Source organism: Pelodiscus sinensis, chromosome 10, assembly GCF_049634645.1.
Source record: "Pelodiscus sinensis isolate JC-2024 chromosome 10, ASM4963464v1, whole genome shotgun sequence".
Lineage (NCBI taxonomy): Eukaryota > Metazoa > Chordata > Testudines > Trionychidae > Pelodiscus > Pelodiscus sinensis.
In genome coordinates this window covers 3,859,437-3,871,846 of record NC_134720.1, presented here as the reverse complement: position 1 = coordinate 3,871,846, position 12,410 = coordinate 3,859,437, and the positions used below count along the sequence as shown (strand labels likewise).

General features: G+C 46.0%; 1 protein-coding gene across 5 annotated transcripts in view; it reads left to right on the top strand.

Moving 5' to 3' along the window:
- VPS8 (VPS8 subunit of CORVET complex) overlaps positions 1–12,410 on the top strand; it is a 167,233-nt gene that overhangs the window by 93,697 nt on the left and 61,126 nt on the right. For all 5 annotated transcript variants that reach the window (XR_012906179.1, XM_075937360.1, XM_075937359.1 and 2 more), the window contains 4 exons: positions 5,429–5,570; positions 7,092–7,181; positions 9,838–9,880; positions 12,168–12,271. Coding sequence is in view for 4 of the 5 variants with exons in the window: in XM_075937360.1 (XP_075793475.1) it covers positions 5,429–5,570; positions 7,092–7,181; positions 9,838–9,880; positions 12,168–12,271 (379 nt within the window). In the remaining variant the exon portion in view is untranslated. The remainder of the gene's footprint in view (positions 1–5,428; positions 5,571–7,091; positions 7,182–9,837; positions 9,881–12,167; positions 12,272–12,410) is intronic.

Here is a 12,410-nt window from a genome sequence, read left to right as displayed (position 1 = left end):
CCTTTCTCCTCCTCTCCTCTCCCCCCCCCCACCCCCCCCAAATTGCTCAAAAAAAATTCTGGTGTGGCTCTTTGCATTTTTTCCGCTGCTGTTTTCAGCTCTTTGTTTGATGGGTTGGCCATCCCTGCGCTAGATGCTCACAGTATTAATGTGTCTTCTGCTTCCAATGAAAGCTGCACCCAGTCTTATCAGTTCCACTTCAGATCTCCACTCGGCTTAACACCCAGCACTCAGATATGCTTATTGTGAAATTAACTACAGGCAGTCCCCGGGTTACGTACAAGATAGGGACTGTAGGTTTGTTCTTAAGTTGAATCTGTATGTAAGTCGGAACTGGCGTCCAGATTCAGCCGCTGCTGAAACTGATCAGTTTCAACAGCGGCTGAATCTGGATGCCAGTTCTGACTTACATACAGATTCAACTTAAGAACTCCAGGCATCCCCAAGTCAGCTGCTGCTGAAACTGATCAGCGGCTGATTCCAGGAAGCCCAGGGCAGGGGCTTCCTGTAGTCAGCCACTGGTCAGTTTCAGCAGCGGCTGACTTGGGGACGCCTGGGGCAGAGCAGCTGGGGTGCTGCTGGGTTGGTCCAGTAGCGACGCCGCTCCTCGGCGCTACTGGACCAACCCAGCAGCACCCAAGCTGCTCTGCCCCAGGCGTCCTGATTCATCCGCTGCTGAAACTGACCAGCAGTGGCTGAATCAGGATGCCTGGGGCAGAGCAGCTAGGGTGCTGCCGGGTTGGCCCAGTAGCGCCCAGAGTGGCGCTACGGGACCAACCGGCAGCGCCCCAGCTGCTGTACCACAGGCGTCCGGAGCAAAGCCGCGGAGCACGGGGGCAGCGGGACAGCCCAGACGCGCCGTGGCTGTCCTGCTGCCTGCGGGCTCCGTGGCTTTGCTCTGCTTTGCTCCCCGTCCCCCTGGTCTGCAGGGATGGGGAGCAAAGCAGAGCAAAGCTGCGGAGCACGTGGTCAGCTGACAGCCGAGACGCGTCTGGGCTGTCCGCTGCCCGCGTGTTCCGCCGCTTTGCTTCCTCTCCCTGGTCTGCTGGAGACCAGGGAGAGGGAGGGCCCCGTTCATAACTGCGGATCCGACATAAGTCGGATCCGCGTAACTCGGGGACTGCCTGTACATGTTTGTTAAAACACTGAGACTGAAGTAGTAGCAGCTAAATGTATTGAAAACAAATAATTGCATATAAAATACTCCTAACATTTTAGAACCTTGACTTAGATACACTAATGTCTCATGAAGCTTTCCCTTATTAGAAGAATCAGACGATGCATCTGAGGAATACACCATCAGCTAATACTTGTCAGACACACTCAGGCACTTACAGCCTGCTCTATTAGCCTCCTTTAGCACAAACACTTTATTTGACCATTTCTTTTCCTTTCTCCTCACCCTCTCCCCTCTTTTTCTGCTTTATAATTCAACCTCTGTGCCTCTTGCTCCATATGTCATCTGAAGAAGTGGTTTGCGCCCACAAAAGCTCATGATACTGTTTATATATTTTTGTTCATCTCTAAGGTGCTACTGGAACATTGTTGGTTTTTAAGCTCTATCAGACAACACAAGGTGGCCTCTGTCTCCTTTGGCAGGAAGGTGCTGCAGGAGGTGATCCAGATACAATCTTGCTGTCTGAGCAAATCAGAAAGGGCTGTCTGTCTTATTTCTTGTACTCACTTTTCTGTCCCTCCTTACTCCTGGTTGCTGCTTCCTAGTTGTATCCAAATTGTGGGAGATGCTAGGCTGCAGAGTGGAGACTTTTGTATCTGATCATTTCCTTTTTTGCTCAGCATCTTCCACAATTCTACCCAGCCTGGATGGCTTCACGGCCAAAGGTCAACCTTTTATGTGAATAGTTACCGCTTAGGCACTGGTCTGCTGTACAGAGTTTATCAGCTAGCACTGAAATTATTATTAGTCATTTTATAAGTTTTTCACAGCTTTGAAATGAATCCTCCTGCCTGCTGTTAGATTAGGGGCTTGGGTAGCACAGGCTGTGCTGCAGGTTTGAACCACCTCTGGAAACTGCAGGAAACTGGTCCATACTGTCCAGAATTGTGGGAGACACTGGTAGCAGAAAAAAACCATAACGTATGAAACTTTTCATTCCTTCTCTCTAGGAGGTTTAGCGAGGACTGGTCGATACCTAAAACTTACGTTAGTTTAATATAAAATGTCACACAATGTGCAATGTAGTTAGGTTGACCGCTAAGCCCTATTGTAGACAAAGCTAAGTCAACAAAGGTTCTTCTGTCACCCCAGCTATTGTTTGTGGTGAATTTAAAACAATGTAGGAAAAACCCCTTTCCTCAACCCTTTCAGTGCTGTCGTAAGTGTACACTGCAGAGCTAGAGTGGGCATAACCAAAGTAGTACAATTGTACTGCTGTAGCCATTGTAGGGTAGATGTACCCTCAGACAACTTGGGCTCACTGGCTGACCCAACTCTTGGACATCTCCCCCTCTTGCTGTTTTTCACTCTTCTTCTAGGAGTAAGTAACAACATGCGAGTAGGCGTAGGCAACGCTTAACTCCTCATGGGTGACAAACACAAGTACTGTCTTCTTGAAATGGCATGGAGAGCAATCCAAAGCAAGATCTCTTGACGAGAGCAGCTGCAGATTCCCATGGCATCGCAGTAGCCATGGTGGCACCTACATTGCACTTCCATTTTAAACTCTCGTTTGCAAGTCTGTCTTCAGCAACAGTCAGTAACTGAGTTAGGTTTAAGTCCCTCAAAATTGCATCTTCTATCCTCATTCATAGTCAGCCTTCTTGCTCTTTCCTTTGACCTTGGCTATGCTAATCTTCATCATAGTACCAGTGACTCTGGCCCTAGAAGGGCAACATTGAGTCCAGCACAAGAGAGTGCCCGGGAATTCGGCACCCTGATGCTGTTGTCCACATTAGAGGCAGAGAGGGAGTTGCTGTCAGTCCTCATTCTGCCATCTACTACCATTGGGGAGCGTGACAGCAGCAACACAGGAAGCGAGTACCATTGTGGCACCGAGACCCCACGTACCATCATAAGGCAAGCTGGCCACGATGTCACAGCTCCTGTCATCTTTTGGCACTATTCTAAATGGGTGAGCCATACGCCTCCTAGAGGAGCAGATGCCAACCTAGTGGGCTTTCTGGTACTTCTGTGTTTTTAGCCAGTCCAGGCTCCACAGTCCAGGAGATCCTACTTTGCTGCATCAGGGTCGAGAGTTTCCCTACTACCTCCCAAGCCTCATTACCAAGTCTGGTACTCAACTGCAAGACCCAGATGGTGCAGAGGGTGAGAAACAGGACCCCTTCAAACAGGCGGTGGTTTGAACACATATGGCATCTTCCCAGGATGACTATAGGGCACACCAGGTGCTCCTGTAGGAATTCTGCATAGCCCATTCCATCCACTTCAAAGCTGTCTACCTTCCAGGGTCACAGAGCAAGTTGAGATCTCAGCAAGTCCTTTTCCAACCATCATGAATGGTCCATTCATCCAGATACCACGAGCACCGTTTTCCAGAGATGAGGCGCTCCCTAGGTAGACCCTGTTAGCAACAAAGTACAACAGGACGTGTCTTCCTGTTCTGTTCCTTGGTCACAGACCAGGCTCACTCACGAATGTCTTTCTGCTCCCTTGGATGAACAATATCATCTTGTTCCCTCCCATCCCTGTCAATACAGAGTCCTGCAGAAAGAACAGGACATTCCTGATCCAGTTTGCATCATCCTAGATCTCTTGGACACGCCAATGGGCCTGCCTCTGTTTCCGGACTTGATCTCTCAGGAAAGGGCCATCTACATCATCTGATCTTTGAGTCTCTTGGTTTCATGATGTGGAAGCTCCAGGACTGAATTGCACAGAACTGGCATGCTCTATGCATGTTCACAAGATGTTTAAAGCTCCTAATTTGAACTACCGTTATTCCTCCTACTCATTGCAGGAGGAGTAACAGTAGTTCGAATTAGGAGCTTTAATTCAAACTACCTAGTCTGTGCCGCGTGTAGCCGTGGGCAAGTAGTTCGACCTACAGGGCATTTAAAAATGGCGGCTCCCGGGAACATGCAAATAAAGCCCGGGATATTTAAATCCCGGGCTTCATTTGCCAGTTCGAATGCCTACATTAGCCACCCTAGTTCGAAGTAGGGTAGCAGTGTAGACATACCCTTAGAGTGCAGCACTTTTAGTGAAATATGGCCACAAACTGTGCTAAAGTAATTGAATTTATTGATGATGTTTCTGAAGATAAACAATTAAAAACCATGGTCTCTGAGGGACAGCTAACCTCCCATATAACTCTTCAGACCCCCCCCCCGATGCTGTGGCCATGGCTGCCAGCTCCACTTCCGTAGTCATTGTGACGCACTGTGCCTTGTGGTTTGCTGCTTTCGCCTTCCCATTGAGGGGAGAGAGCACCAATGAGGACCTTCCCTTCAACAGGGACAAGCTCTTCACTGCTACAACCAGCCAGGTGCTCCATTCAATGAAGGACTCTTATCAGCTTCCCTTACTCCTTGCAGGAGCAGAAATATTGGCCCTCAGTGTGGGGGAGGGTGCCCTCTGGTTTGAATTTTGCGGGTCTTTACTAGGAAATAGTATCCTGTTTCCTTTCCTAGACGACCGTTTCCTGAAGTCTCCCACTCGCTCAGAAGCCATTCGAGCAGTGTCCAAGACCAGTTGTTATTTCCACAGGAAGCAATCTACATTACGACCCATCCAGCAGACTGACTTCATTTTAGCCCCTCAATCCTATCTCACGTCTTGTCTCACTTCTTCAGGACAGGTTCCACACAATGCATCCCTTCAGAGCTACAATGGGGGGCAGGCCGCAGCTCAAGATTGTCTGCAACTGCTAGGCCACATGGCTGCTTCCACTTTCATCGTCTCAAATGCTCATCTGCAGAGCCCTGGCGGATATAAAATTTGAATCTTCATCCACCTCTGTATCTGCAAAATTGAGCTAAGGATATCCCCATCCACATCTACAGATAGGGATACCACAGATTTTCTGGGGTCTATTCACCTGTATGAGATGTTTTTGAGGTTAGCTAGCCACTGTGTACAAACTGAATGTGAAAGGTTTTACAGACTACGAACTATGCCCTCAAAGGTCAGACTTGTCCATCTGGTGGACTCCTCTTCTCAACCTGTGTATCGGGGTCCCTCGTCATTGATTATCACTACACATGCATCTCTCACGGAATGGGAGAGCACACACATGGGCCTCTCACAACTCAGGGCCTTCGGTCCTCTGTGGAAACCAACCTTCACATAAATCTCAGAGCCATTATATAGAGCAAAGAGCAGCAGTTCAGGATTAATTCAGGATTTGGAACCTATATTTTGACGGTCTGCAACCTTTTACTTTCATCTAGCATGTCTGCAGCTTAAATAAGATACAATAGCAATTAAATACTTGTCTATGTGTTCCAGGGAAGGTATCAATCAGGAAATGCTACAGATCTCTCCTTGTGTCACTGAGCAGTTCATTGAATTGTTATGTCACTACAGTCCTGATGAGGTTTTAGAAACACTACAGATTCTGGACTTCTACAGACTGGAAGAGACCATTCAGGTAAGCCAGGTGCACAGTGACCCCTCATCCACATTAGCCAGATTTTACTAAAGGTGTTCAAACTTAGTTAAATGTCATACAAGTTGTTGTTATGGAGAAGTTGCACATCAGGAGAGTTACACTAGGCTCCAGTCTAAGTCATAATCAGATTGGCCCAGTTCTCAAGTATCGCACTCACCTGGCTCGCACCAACATTGTAAAATCTGATCCTAACATGCTTTGACCATTTTCATCATGTTGCTTGTGTGGTGTGAGAGTAGTTTAGCTGCTGCTGCATTTAAAACTTAACGTACTTGTTGGAAATAATCCAGGACACTCTGGATGCTGGTGAAAACAAGCGGAGGATTTATTATACACCAGCTGATGGAGTGACACGCAGGGGTTACCCTGGTGAACACTGGTTAATTAACACAATACAATAGGTTATATAGTCAGCAGGTGGATGGAGGAAAAATGATTTGATAGGTCTAGCAGCAAGACTAAATGAGCACATAAGCCAATAGAACTACTAAAGATTACATAATATCTCCGCCCATTGCAAAGTAACAGCTCATTAATTAATATACAGGTGGTTATTGTTCAAATGCCAAAACATGTCAGCAACACAGTAATAACATTTTAGTCTGCATAGATGATGATGTTGCTATAGCAGGCGGGTATGGCCTTGAGTTGGTGCAGCGGTTGGTTCTCAGGCTTATTATCTAGGAGTGAAGCAAGACAGTTTAAGCAAATTTTATGAATGTTATCTTAAGCAAAATGTGTTACGTTACCAACTGAGACCCTGTCCGCGTGTTTTAGAACGTGGTTGCTATGGTGCCCAAGGTCTCTTACTGTCTGCAGTTCTTATCCTGACTGTGGTGTTCCCAGGCCTTAATCCTAGAATGGAGTGATGCTGTTTAGAGGCCTACTAACACGTTTAGGGCTGCCTCAGTTTACCCTACAGTACTGATACCAAATTCAGTTCTCAGCATACTGAGGAGAGAATTTAAGTCTTTGGAATGGAATCTTTACCTCTGTCATTTGGTTAGATCCTGTGTAAAGCGATTGTTTTAGGGAATGTCTTTAAAGCCAATGCAGTCTGTTTCATATATAAACTTACAAATGTTCATATTCTCATGGCCGTGTGGGGTGTTTTTCCTTCCCCAGCAATAGAACTCTCTGCTGCTATGGCTGGCAGATGTGTTGGAAGGTTCTCGAAACCATAAAAGACAGGTACTTCTGTAGGCAGCATTCTCAGCATTTTCCTTTGGTAGAGATGCTCATTCTCCTTCTGTATCGATTATTATGGCTCAATCTTTCCTTGATTTTGATTTTTGTTTTTTAAGCTTAGAATTCCTTTTTAATAGCTATAGTGTCTAGTTTGGAATGAAGGTGCCCCACCCTACGTGAAAATGTAGGTGTGCCTTAGGTGGGTAATATCCAGGATCGTGAGCATGAGGAGATGAGGACCACTCTGACCAATGCAATCACTCCATTCTCTCTAACAATGGGACTCTTTAAAATAGACTCTCTTCTTCCCAGATAACCCAGAAATATTTGCTACATGAAGCTTCCTCCTACCTGCTGGAGAAGAAAGGAGATGTTCAAGGTGCCTTCCAAGTAATGCTTGAGGTAGAGTAAACTGAGGTCCTGTATTCAAAAGCTGGACACTTCTGCCATATCACTCAGCAGCAAAATAGGTTGTGTTGACACTAAAATCTCATTAGTTTTCAGTGTTGTTTTGCTGAGATGAATGAGGGCAGCATTGAGATGACAGAAAGGGCCCAAAGCGTCAGATGTGGTAATGTGGCCCTGAAATTGTCCAGTATTTAACCATTGTAAACAAGGTTCAGTGTTTGATATTAAGGGTCCCCAGCCTGCTTAATATCATGGCAAACACATTTTTAAGAATCCTTTTTAATGTACAGCATTGGCTGGCCAAGCCAGTCTCTTACTAGACAGAAGGAAAAAGAGGAGAAATGTTAAAATAGGAATAAATAGGACAGGGAAGTGTAAAGGTCGTAACTTACCACCATGGTGCCTCTTGCTGGTCACACTGGGAATCCTCAACGAGGCGCCCCTTCTGGCTGGTGTCTCGCTCATCGATACTCCACGCTCTGACTCCAGACACGTGCGTCACTTCTGGGATTACCGTGTTGTCTTCGGGGTACTGCCCTCCAGTATCAGCAGTCCGCAGCCTCACGCCTGTCAGTGTGGCCAACTGCAGCCTCAGTCTAGCCCCTCGGGCAAGCCATAGTCCATAAAGGCCACTGCTCAGTGTGGCTAGGGAAGAGGGAATGCAGGCCCACCCATTACTCTGGGCCCTGGCTCAGTGACCCTCTGGTGTCAGCCTTGCCCTGCCCTTTTCACTCCCCTCTTAACTACCTTCTTTTGCCTAGGCCACTTCCCTGAGTCCCTTGCACCCTCCTGGCCTTTGCATCAAGGCCTGCAGCCTGGCAAGTGTCAGGCTGAAGCCTCCCTCTCTGTAGCTCCCCTGAGCCTGCCCAGCTCTGCTTTCTCTAAGGTGCCTCCATGAGAACCAGTCCTGCACCTTCCCTGGTCAGGCCCCAACTGCCCACTGCTCTGCTGAGCAGCTCCTTATCACAGGCCTGATCCAACGAGCCACCTTCTCATTGGCTCTTGTAAGCTCTTCCCTGATTGGCCAAGGCTTTGTGCAGGCTCTTCCAGCCTCTTTTAACCCCGTCTGACAAGAGAGCAGCTGCCTCACTACAGGAAGGAAAAATATATTTTGAGGGCGGGAGAGAAGACAGTCTCTCATTCTCCGGCAGTTCTTGGGATTTAGCAGGGATGGGTGGAGATGATAATATCATCTGGGTCCCTCTGTGGCCCAGCCTGATACGGACATATTTCAGAGGTAGGATGAGGAAGGTCCGTGACCCAGGAGACAGTGGGTGTGGCAGCTCTGATAGTGAAGCTCACTGCTTCCCCTGCTCTCATCATTCATTGGTCTCTCTTTAGGCTCCCCAAAGGAATTGGTGGCTGGAATAGCCCATCCCCTCATTATTTTGTTCACAAGTTAGGCCTAAGTCTGATCTAATTTGAGTTCATTGATTTCAGGCTCCACACTTCTCTTGTTTACCAGGCATGATCTGAAAACAGTTCTTGAATTATAGCAGAAGGCCTTTTTGTTCAGACTAATGTGGGGGGGGAGGGTTTCTGGTTTTTTCTCACTTGTCCCCCTTTAACTATCAACATTTAGTATTATTGATTGAGACATTTTATAAACTGTCACTCACTTCTGACAGTTGAACTCACAATTACAGTAAATTAGTAGGTCCAGATATTACAACAGTAGCTAACTTTTATCAGAGCACTGCTCCAGGCTGTCTGTTTACATTTGCTTTTTGTATTTTGCATGTTGTCTTTATAACAGCCTGATGCTTGATTTGCTATCTCTCAGTCAAAGTTTAATTTGCAAATTGTTTCCCAAATATATGAGGAAGGATATATGGACAGCAGTTGTGCTCAGACATCAAAGTGTTTTTTGTGTGAACTTGCTGTCATGGCTCCTTCCCCACTCTGGCATGATAAATGCAGAAGTGGGGGCCAGCAAGTGTACCCCAAAGCCTTATCTACCAGGCTTTGGTATAAAACTTCCCCCAAGATCTTAAAAACCCTAGATCTTGGGAATAAAACTTCCGCTGCCACCACCCAAATGTTGCTAAAGAAACCAGGGGAAAGATCATTTGGGAAATCTTCCCCCTAAAACAAAAATCAGGGCACACCATTAACCACTGCCAGGTTAATAAAAGAAAAAGAACTTTTATTATTACAACAATATTCTGGTTGCAAGTATAATGACTAGAGAGGAAGGTAACAAAATATACTCATGGAGAAACTCCATGGGCCTAGAACTTAGTTACAAAGAAAAGCCAAAACATCTTTTAGGCAGTGCCAGATCTCAGATCCCATACCCAATCCATAACACAATAAAACCTAACGAAACTACCTAAACTTTACCCTACTTACAGAAAATGAAGAATGGTGTCTTGGAGAGAGAGAGACGTGCTTGTCCCTCTCTGTAGCTGCAGAGAACTCTTAGAGAGAGACAAAAGGAGAAAGGGAAAAAAACCCAAATTCCTTTGTCCCAGTTTGAAAAGTCCCACCTACATTCTTATTGGTCTCTCCACCTGGCTAGGTGTAGTTAACCCCTTAATCCCCAGGCTGCTGGCTAACCCTCATAATCATGACACTTCCCTTTTTGAAAAGCCGAGAGATTGAAATTCTGTGACTTTAATGGTCTAAGAGATATTTTGATTTGTTTTAGCAACTACGAAGCAAGTTGCTGAAACTTACGCGTGAAGCTGAAGGTAAGTAGTTTTTGCTCTTAATTAAAAATTATTTTACCCTCAGTTTTTCCGTGAGACACATGCTCTCTGAAATGGAAGCACTATAGAAGTTAAAATGCTTACTTCGCTATCCTAGCGATTCAAATGAATTTTCATAATCCAACAAGTCTCAGATTTTTAAGTCACAAGGGCCTGAAACTGAACCTTTGCATGCAGTGGATTGTGACGGTTCAGTGATCGTGATTGGCACAGTAGTGACCAGCCAGCAATTTCTCTTAGTTTCCAGTTGTGAAATTCAAATCAACAGCTAGTGATTTTTGTCCTTGGAAACAAGGAACAGCTGGTACAGGTTGTGCCTCTATGGTCTGGCACCCTCAGAACCTGACTAGTCCCAAACCAGGGAATTTGCTGCAACAGGAGAGGTCCATGCTTACCCTCTGCTGCTGCTGGTTGCAGGGCTCCACTCTGGGAGCAACTGAGGGGCTGGCACTGGCCAAGCGTGGCTTTGGGGGAGGTGCTCGGGGAAAGAGGCAGAGTGACTGTGGAGCCCTGTGACCAAGGCCCAGGAGCGCACCTTGCCCGCAGCCACTGTGCTACGCTCCCGGCAACTGCCTCCAGCAATGGGCTGTACAGCTACCCTGCCTCTTTCCCCGATCATCCTCTCTTCTGTATTCCTCCTCCAGGGCCACAAATGTTGCCAGACAACACAAGTCTGGACTATACAGGTCCTGCCCTATGCCATCTCAGAATCCCTGGGACAGAGAAATCTTCCACATTGAGATCCTTCCCTCGTACAGATTGAGAGTCGTCTCTGTTGAAGACATGATGAGAAAAAAGCTACATTATATATCCTGGAGTTATGGACTACTAGAAAGTCCCTTATAAAGTTGTTTGCGGGCAGAAGAGTGCATTCTCTAGAGAATGAGACTGATGGGGGAACCAAAGGAAAAGTTTAATGAGAAACTATACTCATGTCACAACTTAGTGGTTTGATGCATTGTCATTTACTCAGCAGTGTGCATGGTGAAGAAGCTAGCTAATACATTTGGCATTTTAAACACGTGTTTCCTTGTACATTTAGTCTCTACGAAAAGCAGAATTAGTCTACACCGCTCATTGCCACAGGAAATAGCTGAGGCCAAGAACTTACTAGAGAAGGAAAAAGACATTGGACATGTTTATGGATGACAACATCTGTAGTTAGATTAGATAGGACAACCACGATATGTGACATAAGCTCTCTCCCATTTCAGGAATAAGCTAACCTTTAACTTGTCAGGGTGTAGAAAGAAACTTCCCTTTTGAACAAGCTGTGTGACGATTGTCAAGGGTGAGGGTTTTTACATTTTCTTTTTCTCCGAAGTAATTGAAATTGGCCCTCTTGGAAGTAGGATACAACTAGACTGGATAAGTCAATGGTCTGATACAGCAATTCATATTTTCTGAAACCTGCTACTCTGTGTTACCTCACTGTGGGGCACGCTCTTGGTCAGGAAACATGCAGTAATGAAATGAAGAAATTTGCTTGTTGATATGGCAGCAAATATTACAGCTTTGCAGCACTTTGTATCCATTTTTACTACAGGCAGTCCCCGGGTTACGTACAAGATAGGGACTATAGGTTTCTTCTTAAGTTGAATTTGTATGCAAGTCGGAACAGGTACATATTGTAGGGGAAACTCTAGCCAAACATTTCTCCATAGCTCAGTTTTATTCTCCCACACCTCACTTCCCTCAGTCCTTTATTCTCAAGCTGAGGTGTCTGCTGAGAGAAGCCGCTTCGGGTCTCCCTGGTCTGCTGGGGAGGCGTTAGCTTCGCGTCTCCCTGGTCTGCTGGGGGGGCGTTAGCTTCGCGTCTCCCTGGTCTGCTGGGGGGAAGCAGCTAGTGTGGGGTTGCCTCACCCCATTTGTAAGTCGGATCCATGGAACCCGGGGACTGCCTGTATTACCGAAAACTAGACAAAATAACCCAAAAAGGAAGCAACTTCACGATATTGGCGGGAAACAGTATGGTGCCAACTACACTCTCTTTTTGAGCTCCATAACTCAATAGCATCAATACAAATGTGATTTCTTTTTTAAATTGTTGTCAAATCTAAGAGAAAACTCGGAGCATTTTGCAAACCATGGTTTATTCTGCCATAAAACTGAATCCAGAAAAAGGTCAGAACTAGTGTCTCCCTAATTCTGTATATACAAGAAAGAGATTATTCCAGCATGGTTGTGTTGTTTGGAATGATTTAGCGGTAATGGGATGCTGAACTATCTGAAACATGGTGTAATCACTCTTTCTTTTTCATTAACCTAGAATCAACAGAACCCCACTTATTAAAGGATATTGAAGAGACCTTAGTGAAAACAATTGCACTTTGCCAGAGGAATTCACATAGTTTAAACCAGCAGCAGCGTGAGGTAAGGGGATTAAGTGCACTATTACTAGATCTTGGAGTACTGCACGAATGTGGAAGGAAGAGTTCTGTTTTCAAATAACCATTACATTGGCATTTTGTTCAGATGGTCTGCACACCTGTGATTTGATAAACTTACATTA